The 27,861-nt window shown below is 43.7% G+C and overlaps 1 protein-coding gene across 1 annotated transcript in view; it reads left to right on the forward strand.

Moving 5' to 3' along the window:
- LOC311110812 (serine-rich coiled-coil domain-containing protein 2-like) overlaps window positions 1–16,558 on the forward strand; it is a gene marked incomplete at its 5' end in the record, with an annotated part of 55,544 nt that extends 38,986 nt beyond the window's left edge. The window contains 3 exon segments of the mRNA XM_084153379.1: window positions 92–144; window positions 147–209; window positions 12,142–16,558. Coding sequence (XP_084009505.1) covers window positions 92–144; window positions 147–209; window positions 12,142–12,867 — 842 coding nt within the window. The 3' untranslated portion in view covers window positions 12,868–16,558.
- Between the last annotated feature and the right edge of the window lie 11,303 nt (window positions 16,559–27,861).

Consider the following 27,861-nt stretch of genomic DNA (forward strand, 5'->3'; position numbering starts at 1 on the left):
TCTCTTTCCCCTCTTTCTTTCTATCATTATCTAAGTGCTAATTAGACACAATGCTCTTGTCATCCTGTCAGCAGGAGGGAGAGAGGGAGAGAGGGAGAGAGGGAGAGAGGTAGAGAGAGAGAGATACCCCAGAGATTCCATACTAACCACCCTGCCCCCAGCTACCACCAGAACGCTGCTTTGAAAATCAACTTCATATTATCGGACAGGTGCAAATTTAATTGCCAGAACTACCAAAGTAAAAATGTGTGTACAGACCTGGGTTGTATCTCTTCTCTTGGTGTTGTCCTCAGTCTAGCTGAAAGCCTTTCATGTAGTGGATGATTAGGGTAAGATTTGTCACTGCTAGCAGAACTTCTAATGCCTTGATCATTTGTAATGAGCAATGACACCATGCTCCACAAATATGGCCTCAGACCAGTTTGTAAGACGAAAGGGGAAGCGAACACTTTACTAGTATAACTGCTTATGCTTTGCTCATACTTCATAATGAACACATCAACAACAGTATGCACACCTTATTAATGCTTCACACTGACATGTTAGGACAAGACACTGTTAGCATGCTAATGACATGATGAAAGACAAATCCATCTAATAACTGGTGGTAGTTAGCCTACTTGTGTGCTTGAGGCCCAGACAAAATAAGTGGGGCACGATTTGAATCAGACGACTTTGTGTCGGAAGTATAACTAATGAAAGCCTCATTACAAATGTTTGAGAGGGTTGATGTTATGAAATTGTTCAGGGGATGTAATATACACCAAAGGCCAGGCCCAGACAAAATAGTGTTAAAGCACTGTGCTGAAAAATGATCTGGTGTTTTTACAGACATTTTCCAATCCTCCCTCGTCCAGCAACACGTGCCAGTGTTGTGGAAAAACTCTACAATTATACCCATTCCTAAAGCATCTAATCCCTCTGTGCTGAATGACAACCGCCCTGTTGCCTTGACATCCTTAGTAGTGAAATGCTTTGCGAAAATTGTGAAAAGCCATATCCTCAGCGTCACCCAGCAGTTCCTTGACCCCTTTCAGTTTGCTTATCAGCCCAGCAGAGGAGTTGATGACATTCTTACTCTCCTCAACATGGTCTATAGATATCTAGAGAGCGCCAAATCTCATGTCACGGTTCTGTTTGTTAACTTTTCTTCTGCCTTTCACACAATCCAGCCTTACATTCTGGCGCAGAGAGTCAATCATAAGGGATTTCTCCTTAGATGGGGGGGATGGTTTTGTGGCTGTTGGACTTCCTGAGCCAGAGGTCAAGGTGGGTCCCCACGTGTCAGACCAACGCACCACCAACACAGGCTCTCCTCAGGGATGTGTTTTGTCCCACTCCTGTACATCTTGTACATCATCAGTTGTACAAGTTCCCATCTTGACAGAGACCTCGTCAAGTTCGCTGATGACACTGCCCAATCAGCTTGTTGCATGATGACGAGGAACACTGTGGCCCAGTCCTAAATTACTTTGTAGAGTGGTGTGATGACTCACACTTGGTCCTCAATAACATCAAAACCAAAGAGACACATATCTGGGTGTCCTCTTGGACAATAAGCTTCAGTGGAGTAAATGCACAGACCTGATCTACAGAAAGAGTCAGCAGAGACTGTACTGTAATGTTTGCTTGGGTCTTTTTAATGTTGGCTTGACTCTGTTTTACAAATCTTTCATTGAGAGTATTTTAACTTTTTGTATTGTTTGTTGGTTTGGCAAGGCCACTGTCAGCCAGAAAAATATGCTGAGAAGGATTATCACCACAACAAGCAAGGTACTTGGAGTCAAACAGACAGGCTTGAATGAGATCTTTAAGGTCAGGGCCCTCAGCAAGGCTCACAAAATCATTTTAGACTCAAGCCACCCCCTGTACCTGGACTTTTAACTACTCCCCCCCCCCCGGCAGGAAATACAGAACTAGACAATAATTTGTGCCAGGTGTGATATCCCTCCTAAACAGCTCGGGTTAATGTTCCTATCCACCCAGTAAGATCAGCAGGCTGGTCTTCTTTCATTGGTACAGTGGGGAAAAAAAGTATTTAGTCAGCCACCAATTGTGCAAGTTCTCCCACTTAAAAAGATGAGAGAGGCCTGTAATTTTCATCATAGGTACACGTCACCTATGACAGACAAATTGAGGGGAAAAAATCCTGAAAATCACATTGTAGGATTTTTTATGAATTTATTTGCAAATTATGGTGGAAAATAAGTATTTGGTCACCTACAAACAACCAAGATTTCTGGCTCTCACAGACCTGTAACTTCTTCTTTAAGAGGCTCCTCTGTCCTCCACTCGTTACCTGTATTAATGGCACCTGTTTGAACTTGTTATCAGTATAAAAGACACCTGTCCACAACCTCAAACAGTCACACTCCAAACTCCACTATGGCCAAGACCAAAGAGCTGTCAAAGGACACCAGAAACAGAATTGTAGACCTGCACCAGGCTGGGAAGACTGAATCTGCAATAGGTAAGCAGCTTGGTTTGAAGAAATCAACAGTGGGAGCAATTATTAGGAAATGGAAGACATACAAGACCACTGATAATCTCCCTCGATCTGGGGCTCCACGCAAGATCTCACCCCGTGGGGTCAAAATGATCACAAGAACGGTGAGAAAAAATCCCAGAACCACACGGGGGGACCTAGTGAATGACCTGCAGAGAGCTGGGACCAAAGTAACAAAGCCTACCATCAGTAACACACTACGCCGCCAGGGACTCATATCCTGCAGTGCCAGACGTGTCCCCCTGCTTAAGCCAGTACATGTCCAGGCCCGTCTGAAGTTTGCTAGAGTGCATTTGGATGATCCAGAAGAGGATTGGGAGAATGTCATATGGTCAGATGAAACCAAAATATAACTTTTTGGTAAAAACTCAACTCGTCGTGTTTGGAGGACAAAGAATGCTGAGTTGCATCCAAAGAACACCATACCTACTGTGAAGCATGGGGGTGGAAACATCATGCTTTGGGGCTGTTTTTCTGCAAAGGGACCAGGACGACTGATCCGTGTAAAGGAAAGAATGAATGGGGCCATGTATCGTGAGATTTTGAGTGAAAACCTCCTTCCATCAGCAAGGGCATTGAAGATGAAATGTGGCTGGGTCTTTCAGCATGACAATGATCCCAAACACACCGCCCGGGCAATGAAGGAGTGGCTTCGTAAGAAGCATTTCAAGGTCCTGGAGTGGCCTAGCCAGTCTCCAGATCTCAACCCCATAGAAAATCTTTGGAGGGAGTTGAAAGTCCGTGTTGCCCAGCGACAGCCCCAAAACATCACTGCTCTAGGGGAGATCTGCATGGAGGAATGGGCCAAAATACCAGCAACAGTGTGTGAAAACCTTGTGAAGACTTACAGAAAACGTTTGACCTGTGTCATTGCCAACAAAGGGTATATAACAAAGTATTGAGAAACTTTTGTTATTGACCAAATACTTATTTTCCACCATCATTTGCAAATAAATTCATAAAAAATCCTACAATGTGATTTTCTGGATTTTTTTTCCTCATTTTGTCTGTCATAGTTGACGTGTACCTATGATGACAATTACAGGCCTCTCTCATCTTTTTAAGTGGGAGAACTTGCACAATTGGTGGCTGACTAAATACTTTTTTCCCCCACTGTATATACTGTATGTAACTGTTATGATTTTTTTTTTTTTGTATTTAAACACCACTTTAAACGTGTACATGATACTGCAACAAAATTTCACGGGAACAATAAAGTCAGTAAAGGAAAAGTGTTCCCCCTGAACTGTCAGACCTGGGAAGTAGCTACGTCTTCACACCAGAATGTTAGATGAAGATGGGAAAGCTCTCCCTGAGCTGCAGACAGCCCAATGAAAATGCCAGTCACTGTCGGCGCTAGGCTAGCCCAGGCCGCCTTTCCCATTTCAAACCTTCCTTTCTGCAAATGAAGCCGTGGCAGGTGGCCATGCAGAAGGATCCTGCTGTAATTGTGTTGTACAGGAAAGACAGGGAGGAGGTTGATCAGAAACCTCATTTCTCATCCACTTCCCTAACCATGGGGGTCTCTGAAATAGCGCGGGCCCCCCAGGGAGTCCAATCTCTTTCACCCTAGATGCATATATGTCCCTCTCGGCTTGAGGAGATTTGGCCAATTTAAGAGCTGGCCCCAAACAGTCAGGATAACCTGTTGACTGTCATCTCTGGTTAACGTAGCGCCTGCGGCCGCCCCTCCACTCCTCTTTTACCTAGGATGCTTTTATCTTAATGCCCAGTTTGGGGCGGTTATTGAGGACAGGCATTCGCCCTCACACACAGACAAACATTCTGTCTGATTATTCAGTGCTAAACGTAATAGACTGTGGGACAGAGAGCGAGTGAGAGAGAAAGGAAGGAGCTATTGGAGAGAGGTTCACAAAAGTACAACATGCATTTTAACTTGTATGCCTTTCAAAAGTGTTATGTTTTTGCATTGACATCCTAGAGCAGGGAAACAGAGTGAGTAAGAGAATGAGACAAATAACAGACAGAGTGAGCGATGTGGTCTTGGTGGTGGCAGTGGGAGGAACAGTGGGCTACAATTGATTTTGGCTACTTGCTGACTGCAGAGTGAAATGGAGAGATTGGGTTGATAACCCTTCCTTCTTCCTCCCTGCACTGCTTCACCTGGAAATGAGAAGTCAAATGAAGTACTAGTCCTGCGACAGGCTGGCTGGCTTTACAATATGTGACTCTACCTTTCTTACTTTTGTAGATGGTCTTTACAAAGTCAAAACGACGTCCCACTAACGTTCGCATGTTAACAGTGTTTGTGTTTTTTCATGCTCTTTGACGTCATGCTTCCTACTCACACAATCGCTCATAACATGGCTGGAAGTCTTGTGGAGATCAGGGACTGTGTGTGTGTGTGTCTTTTGTCTATGGAATGACATTATGAGTTCCTGTTTACGTGTGAAGAATGATGACTCTATACTCTCACATGTATAGGACCTCTGTAGATTTCTCTCTCTCTCTTTGTGTATGTGTGTGTGTGTGTGTGTGTGTCAGTGTACGTCACGCCTCCTTTGTCTTTTCTCTGTGCAGGGTGTGCTTCCCGCCCCCTTCCTCTCCCCCTGGCAGAGACAGTACCAGGGGCCGCCCCGCACCAGCATGCCCCAGCGCAGACAGAGTGAGTCACTAACCCAACCCCCCTCTGACCCTCTCACTTACCCTTCTGTCGCCAACCTCTGCTCCCCTTAATTATCACATCTCTCTATTGTTACTTTCTTCCTTTAATATGATCTACCCATTCCTTCATCAGTTAGGAGGGTGACTGGTGTTCAGTTCAGTCACCTGTGTGTTTGGGGAAATCAGTTGGTAGCAAGGTTGAGTGAGCAAAAGCAGCGGGTAGTTTTAGTAAATTGACTTGGATCGTTATCCAACACGTACTAGTGTAAAGGAACAAGCCTAGCTAATGCTTGGATGAGTTCAGTGACGCCGAGTCAAGACTCTGTCTGTGATCTACGGTATGATGTTATTACATGGTAATAGTGAACAGTTGGTTGTTCATCATTTACTTTTAGCAAGTTCTTGAGACATTTTCATTTAAAAAGACCCCAAACCAAGAAGACTATGAATCTGGTGCAGATATTGCCATTCTGTCCTACAAAAACCCACTATTATAAATACTTTGTGTTCTGCTGATGAACTGAGGGTGACAGACAAGAAGAGATACAAGGAATGATAAGTAAAGAGAGAGACGAAATTCCTTTGTTTCTCTACGGAAGGGGGTTGCATTTCCACAACCCAGGGCAGTCTATTGGCTGTGCTTTTATTAAGATTGACAAACAATGTGGCAACCTCGCCGTCAATCAAAGGGGTGTATTGACGCTTCAAGGTCCTAATTCAACAGAGTGATGAGTCCACACACGTGATATTATGCTGCGTTTAAACGAGGGACGCAAAAACCGTCATACCAGTCGGCATAGCGGGACAAGAAAGCAAGAGAGACTGCACCGGCAAAAGCAAGCCAGCACGATGGAATGCATTGCTATGGTGATTTCGGTAAACAAACGGTGCAAATCAATATCCGATAGAAAACAACGCTACTGCAAAAGTTTAAATATTTTAACTCTGACGGCAAGTCCCGTCTACCGTGGCGGCTGACGCCATTCACCGCCAGCCTCAATGGCATTGACCGTCGTGCTCTCATTGAAAACAATGACATCCGGTTTGCCTTCTACCTCGTACCATAGGGAGGGAGGGAGGGAGGGAGGGAGAGATTTTAATGTGTTGTAGCCAAATGCACTGGCTTTTGAGCTTGCACTGGATTGAGCTTGTTTACAATTAACCATTTAACCCTTGAATTCAGGTGTGATGTGAGTATGTCTGTCTTTTTCTGTGCTTGAATGGGACACTGAGTCAGTGGTCATTGGTCAAGGTATTTGTCTGCGAAAATGTGGATGCCTGTGAAGATGTCATCACTCATCGCTCCTTTTCAGCTACCCAACTATCTTAACCCTGTCTTAATCCTGTGTGTGTGAGTCTCTCCTCTGTCAGTCTGCCTTCTGCTCATGTTTCTAATTTCTCTCTCTCTCTCCCTCCCTCTCTCTGGGAATACCTTGTCAATGTTCTTTCTCTCCCTCTGCCTCTCCCATAATGCCTTTGGCAAGGAGTGGAGCACCTTGTGCATTACATCACTGACAAAGCGTGGTACAGTAACCATCTACCCATCACCTTGCACGCTGGCGTGGCATGATGTGGCACAATGAAAGCATGCCAGTGTTGATGTGCATCTGCATGCCGTGGGTTGATTTTGGAGTCTACCTTGTCTTCTTGCTGGGCCTGCATTGCTCTGATGAGCCCACAGCACTGTTATTTTGATGTGATATCATTTCATTTCATTTTCTCAGAATCTCAGTTTCATTTTAGCATCAATTTGCGTTGTCATTTCTCCATCTGCCACATCTCTACTTTGTTCTGTCTTTCATTCTCTTGCTCTCTGTCAATCTCTATTCTTTCTGTTCTCTCTGTCTCTCTCTACCTCTCTCTCTCTACCTCTCTCTGTCTCTCTCTCTCTGTCTCTCTCTCTGTCTCTCTCTCTACCTCTCTCTATCTCTCCCTCTACCTCTCTCTCACTCTCTCTCTCTCTACCTCGATCTTTACCTCTACCTCTCTCTCTCTCTCTACCTCGATCTTTACCTCTACCTCTCTCTCTCTCTCTCTCTACCTCTCTCCCTCTCTCTGCCTGTTTTTCCATGGTGTGTGTGTGTGTGTGTGTGTGTGTGTGTGTGTGTGGGGGGGGGGGGGGGGGTGTTAAGTATAATGCATGCATCAATAAATATCTACTGTCTTTTTAAATTGTCTTAAATAAAAAGGGTACATTTCCTGAACTAGGCCACATGTATTTGAAGCCCCATTATCGCTGTTGTCAGCTGTCACTGTCCCACTATGTAATCACAAACAGTTTAGCTAAGCCAGCAGTCGACAATTGAAAGCAATCAGGCTTCTCTCCCCTGTATCATTGGTTCTGATCTGAGCAGTGTAACGTAAACAAAATTGAAATTGCCACTATTTTCACAGCAACCAATATATGATTGTCCACTAAACTAGAGCTGAAATAGATAATGATCATCATTGGCAATGTTCAGAGGATTATAATGGGGGGATTTCCTGGGAGCTAAATTACTATAAGTTCTCATTTCTGGGCAGATACTTGTACATGGTGTTATAAAGGGATTTCCTATTGTTCTTCATAGACAGTCCACTCAAAGTCGCAGATGGCCGGGTAGAACCTCTTATTTATACACTAGCCACTCCTGTGGGATAGAAAACTGCCCACTGTTCAATTGATTTCTCATTTAAAGTCATACACCTTTCTGTTTTAGATTTAAATATGGTGTGCTATTTTTTCATACAGTGAGGGAAAAAAGTATTTGATCCCCTGCTGATTTTGTACGTTTGCCCACTGACAAAGAAATGATCAGTCTATAATTTTAATGGTAGGTGTATTTGAACAGTGAGAGACAGAATAACAACAACAAAATCCAGAAAAACACATGTCAAAAATGTTATAAATTGATTTGCATTTTAATGAGGGAATAAGTATTTGACCCCCTCTCAATCAGAAAGATTTCTGGCTCCCAGGTGTCTTTTATACAGGTAACGAGCTGAGATTAGGAGCACCCTCTTAAAGGGAGTGCTCCTAATCTCAGCTTGTTACCTGTATAAAAGACACCTGTCCACAGAAGCAATCAATCAATCAGATTCCAAACTCTCCACCATGGCCGACCAAAGAGCTCTCCAAGGATGTCAGGGACAAGATTATAGACCTACACAAGGCTGGAATGTGCTACAAGACCATCGCCAAGCAGCTTGGTGAGAAGGTGACAACAGTTGGTGTGATTATTCGCAAATGGAAGAAACACAAAAGATGGTCAATCTCCCTCGGCCTGGGGCTTCATGCAAGATCTCACCTCGTGGAGTTGCAATGATCATGAGAACGGTGAGGAATCAGCCCAGAACTACACGGGAGGACCTTGTCAATGATCTCAAGGCAGCTGGGACCATAGTCACCAAGAAAACAATTGGTAACACACTACGCCGTGAAGGACTGAAATCCTGCAGCGCCCGCAAGGTCCCCCTGCTCAAGAAAGCACATATACAGGCCCGTCTGAAGTTTGCCAATGAACATCTGAATGATTCAGAGGAGAACTGGGTGAAAGTGTTGTGGTCAGATGAGACCAAAATCGAGCTCTTTGGCATCAACTCAACTTGCCGTGTTTGGAGGAGGAATGCTGCCTATGACCCCAAGAACACCATCCCCAACGTCAAACATGGAGGTGGAAATGTTATGCTTTGGGGGTGTTTTTCTGCTAAGGGGACAGGACAACTTCACCGCATCAAAGGGACGACCATGTACCGTCAAATCTTGGGTGAGAACCTCCTTCCCTTGAAAATGGGTCGTGGATGGGTATTCCAGCATGACAATGACCCAAAACACATGGCCAAGGCAACAAAGGAGTGGCTCAAGAAGAAGCACATTAAGGTCCTGGAGTGGCCTAGCCAGTCTCCAGACCTTAATCCCATAGAAAATCTGTGGAGGGAGCTGAAGGTTCGGTTGCCAAACGTCAGCCTCGAAACCTTCATGACTTGGAGAAGATCTGCAGAGAGGAGTGGGACAAAATCCCTCCTGAGATGTGTGCAAACCTGGTGGCCAACTACAAGAAACGTCTGACCTCTGTGATTGCCAACAAGGGTTTTGCCACCAAGTACTAAGTCATTTTTTGCAGAGGGGTCAAATACTTATTTCCCTCATTAAAATGCAAATCAATTTATAACATTTTTGACATGCGTTTTTCTGGATATCTTTGTTGTTACACTGTTCAAATAAACCTACCATTAAAATTATAGACTGATCATTTCTTTGTCAGTGGGCAAACATACAAAATCAGCAGGGGATCAAATACTTTTTTCCCTCACTGTAAATACAATACATCACCAAAAGTATGTGGACACCCCTTCAAATTAGTGGATTCCGCTATTTCAGCCACACCCGTTGCTGACAGGTGTATAAAATCAAGCACACAGCCACGCAATCTCCATAGACAAACATTAGCAGTAGAATGGCCCGTACTGAAGAGCTCAGTGACTTTCAACATGGCACCATCATAGGATGCCACCTTTCCAACAAGTCAGTTCATCAAATTTCTGCCCTGCTAGAGCTGCCCCGGTCAACTGTAAGTGCTGTTATTGTGAAGTGGAAACGTCTAGGAGCAACAATGGATCAGCCGCGAAGTGGTAGGCCACACAAGCTCACAGAACGGGACCGCCGAGTGCTGAAGCACATAGCGCGTAAAAATCGTCTGTCCTCGGTTGCAACACTCACTACCGAGTTCCAAACTGCCACTGGAAGCAATGTCAGCACAATAACTGTTTCTTCGGGAGCTTCATGAAATGGGTTTCCATGGCCGAGCAGCCACACACAAGCCTAAGATCACAATGCGCAATACCAAGCGTTGGCTGGAGTGGTGTAAAGCTCGCCGCCATTGGACTCTGGAGCAGTGGAAACGCGTTCTCTGGAGTGATGAATCACGCTTCACCATCTGGAAGTCCGACGGACAAATCTGGGTTTGGCAGATGCCAGGAGAACGCTACCTGCCCCAATGCATAGTGCCAACTGTAAAGTTTGGTGGAGGAGGAATAATGGTCTGGGGCTGTTTTTCATTGTTCGGGCTAGGCCCCTTAGTTCCAGTGAAGGGAATTCTTAAGGCTACAGCATATAATGACATTCTAGATGATTCTGTGCTTCCAACTTTGTGGCAACAGTTTGGGGAAGGCCCTTTCCTGTTTCAGCATGTCAATGCCCCCGTGCACAAAGTGAGGTCCATACAGAAATGGTTTGTCGAGATCGGTGTAGAAGAACTTGACAGGCCTGCACAGAGCCCTGACCTCAACCCCATCGTACGCCTTAGGATGAATTGGAACGCCGACTGCGAGCCTGGCCTAATCGTCCAACATCAGCGCCCGACCACACCAATGCTCTTGTGGCTGAATGGAAGCAAGTCCCCGCAGCAATGTTTCAACATCTAGTGGAAAGCCTTCCCAGAAGAGTGGAGGCTGTTATAGCAGCAAAGGGGGCATATTAATACCCATGATTTTGGAATGAGATGTTCGACGAGCAGGTGTCCACATACCTTTTGTGATGTAGTGTATTTTGTTACATTCGTTCTTTTGGTGGTTGTGCTTGTCAATGTCTAGAATGTTATTATCAAAAACAAATTGCAGGCAGGAGGCATATAGTGGGTTAGGCAGTACTTGATGTCATACTCATGGTCAGTATGAAAAATGTATGCACTCACTAACTGTAAGTCGCTCTGGATAAGATTGTCTGCTAAATTACTAAAATGTAATCACCATAGAGACAATCATTATGTTTACCATATCTGATTGGTGTAGTATGGGAGATGGCCACCAGGTGGAGCTGTGGGCCTGATCATCCCATTGCTTCTGTAAGGTAAGTGCCGGAACAGATGCCTGCCTGGTCTCCTCTTGGATGTTTGAGGCGGACTGCCTTGGTCAGACCAGGGCCATCATAAGTATGTTCCCTTTGGCTCAGGAGAGATTCACACAGAACAGGGTTGGGCTCAATTCAGTTTGAAGGCAGTCAATTCAGGAAGTAAACTAACAATACAATTCAATAATTGAAAAAAGAACACTTATTTTCAATGACTTCTCAATAAACTGAAAAGTAGAAGCAATTTTTTATTTATTTTTCAGAATTTTAAATTCAAATCACTTCCTGAATTGACTGCACAACCCAGCCCAACCCTGACAGGACTGGCTCATTGTAATGGCTGGAATGGAATTAATGGAACCGTATCAAACACATCAAACAGATGGAAACCACATGTTTGACTCCGTTCCATTTATTCCATTCCAGCCATTACAATGAGCCAGTCCTCCTATAGCTCCTCCCACCAGCCACCTCTGACTAGGAGGTATATAAGCCTACAGACCAGTTAGTATACCAGTCTGTTTTATGTCTACACACGTCTGGTTGATGTATGACCCTCAGGCTGTCTGAGAGACAACCCCGACCACCACAACCTCAAGCCATCATTCCCCTCGCCCTGGATACCACCACAGGGTAAAGTAGAGGTTGCCCTCAAAACCCTGCTCTAACCATGGCCTTTCCTTGCTCCAGCCTGGTTCTCTCCCCACAGGGAGGCTCATGTCTCTTTTACAATAATCTCATACCGCATACTAACTGATAGGTCCCCCTGAACTCAGGACCCACAGCTAGCAGCCAGCTGGGCTCTTCCCTGACTACCCAGTGTTAGATCTGCTGTTTGTCTGATGCACTGCCCCTGTGCTAGGTGGATGGGAGGATCACTGTTTGACTACTGCTACTACTACTCTCTCACTGATTGTTAGAGAGTACAAACAAGTCCTCAGGGCAAATAATCTTGGCTCGCTGTCCACAATCTACAAAGTTTTCACCCATTTGTAAGGGCAAGTTTTTGTTCATGAATGAAATAAAAAAGTGAATGGGGAACCCTCATCTGGAATTAAAGATAGAAAACATTTACATTGTAAATTAACATCCATCTTCATCAATTATAGACCTTTTAAGAAGGATAATTCACTACCAATGAATTTATGATAATAATGTCATTTTTTTTGTTTTTCTTCCATAGCCTCAAATACTACAGCCTTCCAGCCCCAGCCACCACGAGCACCTCACCCAGGAAAGACTAGTAAAAACAGCCCTCACCGAGGGCCACAGTGACCCCCAGAGAAGGAGGAGCAGGGGAGATGGGTCCCCTTGCACAGACTCTGAGCGCCCTACTAGAAGCCTGGCCAGGGGTGTCGACACTCCCCCAGTGCCCAACCCAGACGAGTTGAGTGTGCTGCTCAGCACCCAGCTTAACATCCATGACAGAGAGGGGCCTGGGACCACCCCCAGCCCTACGCAGGGGCTCCCTGCATCCAGCAGCCCAGCAACAGGAGCGCTGTCCAGGCCAGTGGGGGGGCAGCAAGCCTCTCCAGAGGGCCCCGGCTGCCCTCGCGTCCTGCAGCGGCCTCGCCTCCACAAGCCTGTGTCTGTCCCAGCTCTGCCTCAGAGGTACGCTAATGGCTCTCTTCTCCAATCGGGCTCTGCAGGACTGCTGGCCAACAACAGGATCAAGCAGCTGCCGCCTCCCTCCAGGGGCCTACCCTGCTTCAATTCTGGTCCTCAGGCGGTGGGCCCCTCCCTGGGCCGCGGTGTGCTTGCACAGCCCCGCACGCTGGGGGTCAGGAGGGACCTCGGGAGCACCAGCCCTCCTAGCCCTAGTCTGGAAATGCCAGACCTGGGACTGCTCAGAGCCAGAGTCCTGGTTCCCCCCAGCCTCTCACGCCTTCCCAAGCCAAAGATCCATTGAAGAGTTCACATCATCAAACATGACATGTTATATGCTGTATAACATCCCTCCTCTTCCACCTCCTCATGGTTACTGCTCACCATGTGCGCCCACATCTGTGTGGACATTCAGGAACTGCCCTTAACTAGTGTTTGAACTTCTGTTGAACTGAACGTAATAAGTAGCATGGTCCTGTCTTAAAATGTACAATCTGCAAAGGTACATTGCACATCTATACAAAATGGCTTCTACAAGTTATGACTGAGATACACGGAGGGACTGTTTCTGACTGACAAATCTCCTTCATAAAATGTCCAATCACTTACTTAGCAGCCTTTCATTGCACATTGTCATATACAGAAAAATAATTACTAACATTCATTGTTTCTCTTTGGTAATCTCTCACGTGTGTTTTCTTTAAGAACGCCAAGACTATACAGAATGCTCCGATCAACTCTACTCACACTCACATGGGTCCTTCCTCTGGAACAGCATAACTTGGTTTGACCACTGTCTTTCATGACCTCAGCAATGTTACATTTCTCCCAGAGAGTAAGAATAGAATGACAGAAAAAAAGCAGAGGGGGGGGGGCAGAAATAAGGAGTGGAGCTTTCTGCTCAAACAGGGAAATGGGTTGAAAGAAGAATCATTCAAAGAAAGAGGCTCAAACATAAACACAATTATAACTCTCCTGAATAAACCACAGTTCATCTTGTAGTCCTATTCCACCTGTATGAGTATGTAAGGTGATGTGTGTCTGCGTGGATGCTCCCCCTTTCCTCTGAGATCAACCAGTGTTTAGTGTATTTCGAGTTAGACTTTAGGGCTAAGGTCAGTTTGAGGATTTGAGGGTTGTGTTTATCTCCTCTTCAGAATAGTGGTTAACGTTTGGATGCATCCAGACATGGAGAGTGTGTTAAACAGTTTGTGACAGACTATGGCAGCTTCCATGAATGTGGGCTATGGCTGTAGGTTTATGCCTCTGGCACTCTCTGTTTTACAGTACCCATTAATAACTGTACACAGTGTAGTTTCAAGTAATTTATTATAGTTAGCTAGATGGTCAACAGTGTCTTGTCTTTTCATTTAGTATAAATCCGACAGACCGAGAGACACACACACTTCTAGAAAGTTCTCATAGGGACATTGATCCATCTGTCCCTTATAGCAAGACAAGATGGGTGCCAGTGTAGTCCTAGGGGACTGATCTGAGCCCAGGTGATGACAGGACTCAGACTGTGTGTGTGTGTGTGGACGTGTTTAACTATTCTTGTGGGGACCAGAAGTCCCCACAAGAATAGTAAATTAACGAAAATTTGACCAACTTGGGACATTTTGTTAGTCCCCACGAGGTCAAATGCTATTTCTAGGGGGTTTAGGGTTAAGGTTAGAATTAGTGTTAGGGTTAGAATTACGTTAAGGGTTAGGGTTCGGAGCTAGGGTTAGTTTTAGGGGGACGGTTAGGTTTTTGGGTTAAGGTTAGGATAAGAACACGGGTTAGGTTTAGGGTTTTGAATGGGACTGAATTGTGTGTCCCCACAAAGTTAGCTGCATAAGACTGTGTGTGTGTGTCTCTCTCTCTCTCTCTCTGTGCTTGTTTTGTGGGAGAGAGAATATTTGTGTTTGCCATGGTGAGATGTCCCATGCCATCCGGACCTGTCAGTCAATACTGCTTGGTAATTCCAAACAGAGAAATCAATAGGACCTTGGTTTTTAGTGAGAGGCGAGGGTGTGTGTGAGTCCAATCTGCCAGTGTTTTCATTGGGTGTGTGTGCCAGGTGTATGTGCCCACAGGCCACAGAAATAATGCCAGGGAGAAAGGGTAGTGTTTTTCTCTCCATCAGCCAATCAATATCTTTCAGCAATAATTCTAAAGCAGGAGTATAACTATCTCGGGGGTCCAACAGGTCGATCTCGCAGCCCGAACTCTGCCATGATGTGCAGTAGGCCTAAACAGATACATCGCTAGCCAAACACGTTCTTTTCTTGCTAGGTGTGCACTTGAATTAAAGGGGATTTACACTCAAACATATACATTTGTTAGTTTTTTTCCAGATCTCAACATTTTTATTCTGATATGATTTATGCATTGACATGGACTCTATTTTGTTGTTTTTCGATAAGAAATTGTAATTGTGAGAGTGAAACAGAAAAAAGCAAGAAAATAAATACAAATAAATTAGTAGCTCACAGCATTTTTTTAAGTAGATCTAATGTTAGAAAATGTTGGAGACCCCTGAGCTAGTTAAACCAGAACAAAGCCCACAATGCAACAAAACAAGCTGAATTAATTTGCCATTTCTAACACGTTCTCTTTAGTGGAGAAACTAGCAGCCCTTTTTGTCCATTGTGTTAGTTAATGGGTCACCAAAGGAACATAACTGCCTGCCTATCATCATTAGGATATTATACATTACTGTTTTGTAGCTATTGCTAAATATTACAGATTTGATGCAATTGTGCAGGTTCAGTTTAGGATAGGGTTGTCCACTCTGCTGTTTGGTTGTCTGTCAAGGCATTGGGCTCTGATCACATTTCTAACAACATGGGGGGGTTCATTCATATTTGTCAATCTACCTACACTATTTATGCAACAGGACTAGAATTCCCTCCAGTTTTTCCACTACTTACACATAAACCACTAGCAGTTTACACACCCGTTAACTCATTTGTTGATTACTTACTTAGTTACTATAGTGTAATTACAACCGTTGTGAGAGGTATTTGTCTATCTTCAATGTTTAACATTTCTTGTTTCTGTATTTCATGTCAAATCATCTATCTACCAATCCTGCTGTAATGCATTATCCCATTGTATAACATGTAATATTGTAAGAAACAACAGCTATATTAACCAATATAGATACTGATATTGAAGCAACACTATATGTCTAACAACTGTTGCTTACCCATATGCAAGTGGAAAAGTATTTTTTTTAAAGCTAATCAGAGATGCACTTTAAATGACAGTTGAGACTGAAGTAACACTAAACTGGAGATTTGTTAAAGATTTGACTTGATTTTTTGTGTGTTTTCTTTTCTCCCTGTTTGTACTGTACGTCACGTTCTCTCTCGTGGAGGTTGTGTGAGACAGCAATAAAGGCTGTATCAAACCTGCCAAGTCTGTTTTGGAGTAATTTACCTCAGGTCAAGCAGTGAAAGAGTTGTTGTTGTGCAGGATTGCACTTCTTCACGCTTTAAAGCAGGCAGCATCAAACCCTGTTATTGTCGGCCATTGTTGTCTGTTTCTTGTTTTCATCTGGGCCTTTTCATCAACTGATTCAGACCTGACATGCCAGATATGTGGATGTCAAGTGACATTAATTGATGTAATACCAGGAGGAAGAGAGAATGAATGACTCTGCAGCCAACTAGGTCTAGGAATTATAAGCCATATTAGCATGGGCAGCGCCATTTTAATGTAGTCAACTGGGGGGTGGGACTTACAACTTAATTGGTTGATCCCTCCTGGTGACCCTGTTGTAGTATTGTCCAACCGGGTCATCAGGAGGTATCAGCCAATCGTGAAGAAGAAAATGGACTACTTTAAAATGGAGATAGCCTCAATGGCGCTGCTCATGTCACAGACGCTAAAATGGCACAGATACAAAGATGAGTCCACTATCTGTTTCTATGTAGGCAATGGATCTATGGTTTTCCTGATGTTGTGCCCCTGCTGTATGAGTTTTGTGGATGGAATAAATGGAGATTGTGCTGAAACTACTGTGTCTTGTTTTCTGAATTGTTCTAGTCCTAAGTCGCTCTGGATAAGATTTTGGATATTTTTTAAATGATTTTATTCGGATCCCCATTAGCTGTAGAAGAAGCAGCAGCTATTCTTCCTGGGGTCCACACAAAACATAGAACATTACAAAATACAGAACACTAATGGACAGGAACAGCAACACAAATTTTAACTAAGAATACTTTGACTAAAGAACACTACAACCAATGTTCCCTCTAATTTTGGGGGGACTCTAACCCGGACGCTTATAAGAAATCCCGCTATGCCCTCTGACGAACCATCAAACAGGCTAAGATTGAATCGTACTACACCGGCTCTGACGCTCTCCGGATGTGGCAGGGCTTGAAAACTATTACAGACTACAAAGGGAAGCACAGCCACGAGCTGCCCAGTGACACAAGCCTACCAGACGAGCTAAACCACTTCTATGCTCGCTTCGAGGCAAGCAACACTGAAGCATGCATGAGAGCACCAGCTGTTCCGGACGACTATGTGATCACGCTCTCCGTAGCCGATGTGAGTAAGACTTTTAAGCAGGTCAACATTCACAAGGCTGCAGGGCCAGACGGATTACCAGGACGTGTACTCCGAGCATGTGCTGACCAACTGGCAAGTGTCTTCACTGGTATTTTCAACATGTCCCTGACTGAGTCTGTAATACCAACATGTTTCAAGCAGACCACCATAGTCCCCGTGTCCAAGGACACTAAGATAACCTGCCTAAATGATTACCGACCCGTAGCACTGACGTCTGTAGCCATGAAGTGCTTTGAAAGGCTGGTCATGGCTCACATCAACACCATTATCCCAGAAACCCTAGACCCACTCTAATTTGCATACCGCCCCAACAGATCCACAGATGATGCAATCTCTATTGCACTCCACACTGCCCTTTCCCACCTGGACAAGAGGAACACCTACGTGAGAATGCTATTAATTGACTACAGCTCAGCGTTCAACACCATAGTGCTCTCAAAGCTCATCACTAAGCTAAGGATCCTGGGACTAAACACCTACCTCTGCAACTGGATCCTGGACTTCCTGACGGGCCGCCCCCAGGTGGTAAGGGTAGGTAACAACACATCTACCACGCTGATCCTCAACACGGGGGCCCCACAGGGGTGCGTGCTCAGTCCCCTCCTGTACTCCCTTTTCACCCATGACTGCATGGCCAAGCACGACTCCAACACCATCATTAAGTTTGCCGACGACACAACAGTGGTAGGCCTGATCACCGACAACGAAGAGACAGCCTATAGGGAGGAGGTCAGAGACCTGGCCGTGTTGTGCCAGGATAACAACCTCTCCCTCTCAACGTGACCAAGACAAAGGAGATGATTGTGGACTACAGTAAAAAAAAAAGAGGACTGAGCACGCCCCCATTCTCATCGATGGGGCTGTAGTGGAACAGGTTGAGAGCTTCTAGTTCCTTGGTGTCCACATCACCAACGAACTATCATGGTCCAAACACACCAAGACAGTCGTGAAGAGGGCACGACAAAGCCTATTCCTCCCCAGGAGACTGAAAAGATTTGGCATGGGTCCTCAGATCAAAAAGTTCTACAGCTGCACGATCGCGAGCATCCTGACTGGTTGCATCACCACCTGGTATGGCAACTGCTCGGCCTCCGACCGCAAGGCACTACAGAGGGTAGTGCGTACGGCCCAGTACATCATTGGGGCCAAGATCCTGCCATCCAGGACCTCTATACCAGGCGGTGTCAGAGGAAGGCCCTGAAAATTGTCAAAGACTCCAGCCACCCTAGTCATAGACTGTTCTCTCTGCTATCGCATGGCGAGCGGTACCGGAGCGCCAAGTCTAGGTCCAAAAGGCTTCTCAACAGCTTCTACCCCCAAGCCATAAGTCTCCTGAACAGCTAATCATGGCTACCCGGACTACTTGCACTGCCCCCTCACCCCCACCCCAACTTTTTACGCTGTTGCTACTCTGTTAATTATTTATGCATAGTCACTTTAACTCTACCCACATGTATATATTACCTCAACTACCTCAACTAGCCGGTGCCCCCGCACATTGACTCTACACCGGTACCCCCCTGTATATAGCCTCCCTACTGTTATTTTATTTTACTTCTGCTCTTTTTTTCTCAACACAATTTTCTGTTGTTGTTTTATTTTACTTTTATATAAAAAAAATAATGCATTGTTGGTTAAGGGCTGTAAGCATTTCACGGTAATGTCTACACCTGTTGTATTCGGCGCATGTGGCAAATGCAATTTGATTTGATTTGATTTTAAAGGTATACACTACCAGTCAAAAGTTTGGACACACGTACTGATTCAAGGGTTTTTCTTTATTTTTACTATTATTTACATTGTATAATAATAGTGAAGACATCAAAACTATGAAATAACACGTATGGAATCATGTAGTAACCAAAGAAGTGTTAAACAAATCAAAATATATTTTATATTTGATATTCTTCAAATAGCCACCCTTTGCCTTGATGACGGCTTTGCACACTCTTGGCATTCTCTCAACCAGCTTCATGAGGTAGTCACCTGGAATGCATTTCAATTAACAGGTGCGCCTTCTTAAAGGCTAATTTGTGGAATTTCTTTCCTTAATGCGTTTGAGCCAATCAGCTGTGTTGTGACAAGATATGGGGGGTATACAGAAGATAGCCCTATTTGGTAAAATACCAAGTCCATATTATGGCAAGAACAGCTCAAATAAGCAAAGAGAAACGACATGAAGGACAGTCAATACGGAACATTTCAAGCACTTTAACGTTTCTTCAAGTGCAGTCGCAAAAACCATCAAGTGCTATGATGAAACTGGCTCTCATGAGGACCGCCACAGGAATGGAAGACCCAGAGTTACTTCTGCTGCAGAGGATAAGTTCATTAGAGTTACCAGCCTCAGAAATTGCAGCCCAAATAAATACTTCAGAGTTCAAGTCACAGACACATCTGAACATCAACTGTTCAGAGGGGACTGTGTGAATCAGGCCTTCATGGTCGAATTCCTGCAAAGAAACTACTACTAAAGGACACCAATAATAATAAGAGACCTACTTGGACCAAGAAACATGAGCGATGGACATTAGACCGGTGGAAATGTGTCCTTTGGTCTGGAGTCCAAATTGGAGATATTTGGTTCCAACTGCTGTGTCTTTGTGAGACGTGGTGTGGGTGAATTGATGATTTCCGCATGTGTAGTTCCCACCGTAAAGCATGGAGGAGGAGGTGTTATGGTGTTGGGGTGCTTTGCTGGTGACACTGTCTGTGGTTTATTTAGAATTCAAGGCACACTTAACCAGCATGGCTACCACAGCATTCTGCAGCGATACGCCATCCCATCTGGTTTGGGCTTAGTGGGACTATCATTTGTTTTTCAACAGGACAATGACCCAACACACCTCCAGGCTGTGCAAGGGCTATTTTACCAAGAAAGAGAGTGATGGAGTGCAGCATCAGATGACCTGGCCTCCACAATCCCCAGACCTCAACCCAATTGAGATGATTTGGGATGAGTCGGACGGCAGAGTGAAGGAAAAGCAGCCAACAAGTGCTTAGCATATGTGGGAACTCCTTCAAGACTGTTGGAAAAGCAGTCCAGGTGAAGCTGGTTGAGAGAATGCCAAGAGTGTGCAAAGCTGTCATCAAGGGAAAGGGTGGCTATTTGAAGAATCTCAAATATAAAATATATTTAGATTTGTTTAACACTTTTTTGGTTACTACATGATTCCATATGTGTTATTTCATAGTTTTGATGTCTTCACTATTATTCTACAATGTAGGTGTGTCCAAACTTTTGACTGGTACTGTATATCTGAGTCCACTGTGTACTGAGTTCCAGGTTGTGCAGAAGGCAGGTAAAAAAAAACATCTCCCAGTTGTGTATGGTTGTGTGTTTGAACATGGAGGACTTCTTGTTTCATATTTCCTCCTCCATGGTAGCTATGTCCAGAAATACAGATTGAGTCCCTGCATCCTTAATAATCAGCAGTAAATAATATCTCAGCTACAGAATATCGCCTGTGGAAAATAACATAGTTCTGAAAATGAAAGATTTTAGAACAAAATCTATGGGGCAAAACAGACAGGGTTGCTTAGATTGTTGATAACATGTAAACTATATTTAGTCTCTTATGTTTATTGAAAACATAAATAAAGTTGCACAATGAGCACTTGTTGTCTCTCAAATACATTGTTACAGTTGTTGGTTTGCTAGCTAGCTAGCAAATTGGTTAGCTAGCTAGATAGCAAATGTTAGCCATATTAGCATAGACGTGACATCAGTCAAAACACCTCAAAACAAAACATGGTTTCAAGAACAATATCAAACGAGCTTAAACAAGCCACATGATTCACCACATGGCAGTTTCTTGTCATTGTTGCTAGCTACAGTATCTGGCCATCCAGAACCATAACAACACACAGCCTTCTGCCCCTTTGAAGCTCAAGCATCATTTTCGTGACATTGTCAGCTAACCCATCTATAAAGCAAGATACATACATAGTGTGTGAACTTGTTGATCACATAACTCTCTGAGGAAGTGTGTACTTGAACTTCAGTGTCAATATAGACAGTGACAAAACAACACTAGTCATGGTTGTCATGAGGTGTCCCTACGTGATTTTAACATTTTAGTCATTTAGCAGACGCTCTTATCCAGAGCGACTTACAGTTAGTGAGTGCATACATTTTTTTTCATACTGGTCCCCCATGGGAAACGAACCCACAACGCTGGCGTTGCAAACGCCATGCTCTACCAACTGAGCTACACAGGACTATGTCACTCACAACGGCAAACAGAAAATCTATGTTACCCACTGTGTGTTTGTCTCTAGACACACCAAGATACCAATGTGTTGTTATTGAATGTGTGTGGTGTGTGTGCCTACAGGGCAGATGCAAACCATGCCAGGGAGAAAGGGAGTTAAAGGGAGTCACTTCAATTTCCTTCTAGTCTAGTATTCTCTACAGTGCACCAGATTCTCTACCATCGATCTCTGCATAGGACGCCCTTTAAGAGTGTGCTCACTTTAACCTCTCTCCACGTCACAGCTTTTTAAGAACATGTGAATATTAATCTAATTCTGCTGAAGCATTCACGAAACTGTGCACTTGAACTTCACTTTTTTGAAGCTACAGATGAGACCGGTAAGGTTTAGCCATTAGCCACAGTCTGAAAGGCAGCAGCTGAGAAGTGAATCCACGCTGGTGGGAACCACTGAAAGACTCTTGGTGACTGACAAGAAGTCTGACAGGTGGTCAAGGTTCTCCCATCACCATTTATTCTGTATATCTAACTATTCTGTACAATGAAATGTAAGGAGAAATCAAATGAGCAGAGAGCTGGAACCTAGGGTGTAAGCATTAGGCCAAACAGGAATTTCTATTGGACAAATTAGTTCTGTTTGCTTCCGTTTAAGAAACGTTTTGCAACAGAATTGGCATAATGAATACGCCCATGCTGTGGCACCCAAACCCTAAACTGAAGAGATATCCCAGCAACCCCTGCTCCTTATGCCCTAGAGCCACAGCTTCCGCTATCAAAATAAAAGTCACTTAATTACGGTCCCATACTAGCTTTACCGGCTAGAGCTAATTAACGTCTAGTGAGTTTTGGAGTTGTGGGTAAGGAAAGTGCCAGGACAACAACCTCTCTCTCAAAGTGAGCAAGAAAAAAGGATCTGATTGTGGACTACAGGAAAAGGAGGGCCGAACAGGCCTCCATTAACATTGACGGGGCTGTAGTGGAGCCGGTCGAGAGTTTCAAGTTCCTTGGTGTCCACATCACCAACGAACTATCATGGTCCAAACACACCAAGACAGTCGTGAAGAGGGCACAACAACATATTTTCCCCCTCAGGAGACTGAAAAGATTTGGCATGAGTCCCCAGATCCTCAAAAGGTTATACAGCTGCACCATCGAGAGCATCCTGGCCGGTTGCATCACCGCCTGGTATGGCAACTGCTTGGCATCTGACCATAAGGCACTACAGAGGGTAGTGTGTACGGCCCAGTACATCACTGGGGCCAAGCTTCCTGCCATCCAGGACCTATATACTAGGTGGTGTCAGAAGAAGGCCCAAACATTTTTCAAAGACTCCAGTCACCCTAGTCATAGACTGTTCTCTCTGCTACTGCACGGCAAGCGGTACCAGAGCGCCAAGTCTAGGACCAAAAGGCTCCTTAACAGCTTCTTCCCCCAAGCCACTTTACCCCTACCTACATGTACAAATTACCTCGACTAACCTGTACCCCCGCACATTGACTCAGTACCAGTACCCCCTGTATATAGCCTTGTTATTGTTATTTTATTTTCTACTTTAGTTTATTTAGTAAATATTTTCTTAACCAACAATGCAGTTCAAGAAAGAGTTAAGGTCTTGTAAGTAAGCATTTCACGGTAAGGTCTACACCTGTTGTATTCGGTGCATGTGACAAATAAAATTTGACTTGAAGTGATGGCCTTGATTCTGACAGTTAACTTGTCAGCAAATCCGGGCTAGACCCTGGAGAGTAATATTATGGTAATTCTATGTATAGTGCTTGTTTGATCAACTACAAATACATTCTTACTCTGTCTTTATTAAGCATTAATTACATGTCAAGTAAGATCTTACCTTAATGAAACATTTACAGTATTAATAATGTCCATTAATGAGGTACCAGTTTTCATCTAAAGGAAATGTATTCAAATGTTTTACATTTTTCTTTTTTTATCCCCTCTCATCATTGCTCCATGAAGCAAAATGTGCAAATTCATGTAAGGGCTTTTAAATACTTCAGCTGTGACACAGCACAAAGGCATAGAGGAACTTTTTATATTTGACTTGTTGTTTGAGGAGTTTTCTGCCTCACTGCCACAGTGTAGGCTACCGTGCCTCTTTTAAAGGGAGATGCCAACTCTGCTCTCTTCCTCCTGGCGATACTTTCAAATATTCACAAACGCTGCAGGTGAGACGGCTTGTTTTGAAAGTGAAAAAAGGGACATGCGAGAGACGATGGCAGCATGGTCATAATCAGATCCCCAGACGCTAGCCTTCATTCTAAAAATCCCTTGTTTTGTACTCGATTTTGCTGATTTATTCAAACACTGCTCATGTGTTTGCATACAACTTTCAATGAGTCAGTGCAAAGGATAGATGTTACCATTCCTTTGCTGCAGGACAGGCTGATCATACTTGACCATCCACATGCTGTGGGCTGGCTGGGCACTGAGAAACGTGCTACTCCATATAAAAATCTGTATGATTCATGTTCAAAGTGAATGTATAATGCAAACTGATGAACACTATAATTGCAATGTGACATCTTCAAAGAGATGTAAATAGCCTGTATCACCGAACAATTATAAATTATTAGATAGCATATTGAGCAGAAAGACTGATAGGCTAAGCAGTTGTGTCAATAATGGGATATATATTCTAAAAGCTAATCCAGCGAATGAATGCATCCAACATTCAATTGTAACAGTGTTGCATTGTTTATAAAAATATAAATGTTTCAGATTATCGCTGTGGGAAAATCACGTATGGTGGGTATTACAATGTAAAACACAAAAGGGACATGAACCTGGTATTACTTTGTAAAATACAGAAAGGACATGAACCTGGTATTACAATGTTACATTTTATAACTTCATGCTGTTACTGTACATCAATATGTTGTTATTATAGTTTCTCAAAAAGACTACCCATATTGATTCAATGTTGATTTGCAGATAAAAAAAAAGTGTTTACGAGGTGAGAAAAGAATAGTAGAGTCATTATTTCAAAGGTGCCTCCCAGGCAACATAATTGAATTTCCTACAGTTCTACAGCTGCACGATCGCGAGCATCCTGACTGGTTGCATCACCACCTGGTATGGCAACTGCTCGGCCTCCGACCGCAAGGCACTACAGAGGGTAGTGCGTACAGCCCAGTACATCATTGGGGCCAAGATCCTGCCATCCAGGACCTCTATACCAGGCGGTGTCAGAGGAAGGCCCTGAAAATTGTTAAAGACTCCAGCCACCCTAGTCATAGACTGTTCTCTCTGCTATCGCATGGCGAGTGGTACCGGAGCGCCAAGTCTAGGTCCAAAAGGCTTCTCAACAGCTTCTACCCCCAAGCCATAAGACTCCTGAACAGCTAATCATGGCTACCCGGACTACTTGCACTGCCCCCTCACCCCCACCCCAACTTTTTACGCTGTTGCTACTCTGTTAATTATTTATGCATAGTCACTTTAACTCTACCCACATGTATATATTACCTCAACTACCTCAACTAGCCGGTGCCCCCGCACATTGACTCTACACCGGTACCCCCCTGTATATAGCCTCCCTACTGTTATTTTATTTTACTTCTGCTCTTTTTTTCTCAACACAATTTTTTGTTGTTGTTTTATTTTACTTTTATATAAAAAAATTAATGCATTGTTGGTTAAGGGCTGTAAGCATTTCACGGTAATGTCTACACCTGTTGTATTCGGCGCATGTGGCAAATGAAATTTGATTTGATTTGATTTTAAAGGTATACACTACCAGTCAAAAGTTTGGACACACGTACTGATTCAAGGGTTTTTCTTTATTTTTACTATTATTTACATTGTATAATAATAGTGAAGACATCAAAACTATGAAATAACACGTATGGAATCATGTAGTAACCAAAGAAGTGTTAAACAAATCAAAATATATTTTATATTTGATATTCTTCAAATAGCCACCCTTTGCCTTGATGACGGCTTTGCACACTCTTGGCATTCTCTCAACCAGCTTCATGAGGTAGTCACCTGGAATGCATTTCAATTAACAGGTGTGCCTTCTTAAAGGCTAATTTGTGGAATTTCTTTCCTTAATGCGTTTGAGCCAATCAGTTGTGTTGTGACAAGATATGGGGGGTATACAGAAGATAGCCCTATTTGGTAAAATACCAAGTCCATATTATGGCAAGAACAGCTCAAATAAGCAAAGAGAAACGACATGAAGGACAGTCAATACGGAACATTTCAAGAACTTTGAACGTTTCTTCAAGTGCAGTCGCAAAAACCATCAAGTTCTATGATGAAACTGGCTCTCATGAGGACCGCCACAGGAATGGAAGACCCAGAGTTACTTCTGCTGCAGAGGATAAGTTCATTAGAGTTACCAGCCTCAGAAATTGCAGCCCAAATAAATACTTCAGAGTTCAAGTCACAGACACATCTGAACATCAACTGTTCAGAGGGGACTGTGTGAATCAGGCCTTCATGGTCGAATTCCTGCAAAGAAACTACTACTAAAGGACACCAATAATAATAAGAGACCTACTTGGACCAATAAACATGAGCGATTGACATTAGACCGGTGGAAATGTATCCTTTGGTCTGGAGTCCAAATTGGAGATATTTGGTTCCAACTGCTGTGTCTTTGTGAGACGCGGTGTGGGTGAATTGATGATTTCCGCATCTGTAGTTCCCACCGTAAAGCATGGAGGAGGAGGTGTTATGGTGTTGGGGTGCTTTGCTGGTGACACTGTCTGTGATTTATTTAGAATTCAAGGCACACTTAACCAGCATGGCTACCACAGCATTCTGCAGCGATACGCCATCCCATCTGGTTTGGGCTTAGTGGGACTATCATTTGTTTTTCAACAGGACAATGACCCAACACACCCCCAGGCTGTGTAAGGGCTATTTTACCAAGAAAGAGAGTGATGGAGTGCAGCATCAGATGACCTGGCCTCCACAATCCCCAGACCTCAACCCAATTGAGATGATTTGGGATGAGTCGGACGGCAGAGTGAAGGAAAAGCAGCCAACAAGTGCTCAGCATATGTGGGAACTCCTTCAAGACTGTTGGAAAAGCAGTCCAGGTGAAGCTGGTTGAGAGAATGCCAAGAGTGTGCAAAGCTGTCATCAAGGGAAAGGGTGGCTATTTGAAGAATCTCAAATATAAAATATATTTTGATTTGTTTAACACTTTTTTGGTTACTACATGATTCCATATGTGTTATTTCATAGTTTTGATGTCTTCACTATTATTCTACAATGTAGGTGTGTCCACACTTTTGACTGGTACTGTATATCTGAGTCCACTGTGTACTGAGTTCCAGGTTGTGCAGAAGGCAGGTAAAAAAAACATCTCCCAGTTGTGTATGGTTGTGTGTTTGAACATGGAGGATCTTCTTGTTTCATATTTCCTCCTCCATGGTAGCTATGTCCAGAAATACAGATTGAGTCCCTGCATCCTTAATAATCAGCAGTAAATAATATCTCAGCTACAGAATATCGCCTGTGGAAAATAACATAGTTCTGAAAATGAAAGATTTTAGAACAAAATCTATGGGGCAAAACAGACAGGGTTGCTTAGATTGTTGATAACATGTAAACTATATTTAGTCTCTTATGTTTATTGAAAACATAAATAAAGTTGCACAATGAGCACTTGTTGTCTCTCAAATACATTGTTACAGTTGTTGGTTTGCTAGCTAGCTAGCAAATTGGTTAGCTAGCTAGATAGCAAATGTTAGCCATATTAGCATAGACGTGACATCAGTCAAAACACCTCAAAACAAAACATGGTATCAAGAACAATATCAAACGAGCTTAAACAAGCCACATGATTCACCACATGGCAGTTTCTTGTCATTGTTGCTAGCTACAGTATCTGGCCATCCAGAACCATAACAACACACAGCCTTCTGCCCCTTTGAAGCTCAAGCATCATTTTCGTGACATTGTCAGCTAACCCATCTATAAAGCAAGATACATACATAGTGTGTGAACTTGTTGATCACATAACTCTCTGAGGAAGTGTGTACTTGAACTTCAGTGTCAATATAGACAGTGACAAAACAACACTAGTCATGGTTGTCATGAGGTGTCCCTACGTGATTTTAACATTTTAGTCATTTAGCAGACGCTCTTATCCAGAGCGACTTACAGTTAGTGAGTGCATACATTTTTTTTTCATACTGGTCCCCCATGGGAAACGAACCCACAACGCTGGCGTTACAAACGCCATGCTCTACCAACTGAGCTACACAGGACTATGTCACTCACAACGGCAAACAGAAAATCTATGTTACCCACTGTGTGTTTGTCTCTAGACACACCAAGATACCAATGTGTTGTTATTGAATGTGTGTGGTGTGTGTGCCTACAGGGCAGATGCAAACCATGCCAGGGAGAAAGGGAGTTAAAGGGAGTCACTTCAATTTCCTTCTAGTCTAGTATTCTCTACAGTGCACCAGATTCTCTACCATCGATCTCTGCATAGGACGCCCTTTAAGAGTGTGCTCACTTTAACCTCTCTCCACGTCACA

The sequence above is a fragment of the Coregonus lavaretus genome, assembly GCF_964263955.1.
Source record: "Coregonus lavaretus genome assembly, chromosome: 36".
Lineage (NCBI taxonomy): Eukaryota > Metazoa > Chordata > Actinopteri > Salmoniformes > Salmonidae > Coregonus > Coregonus lavaretus.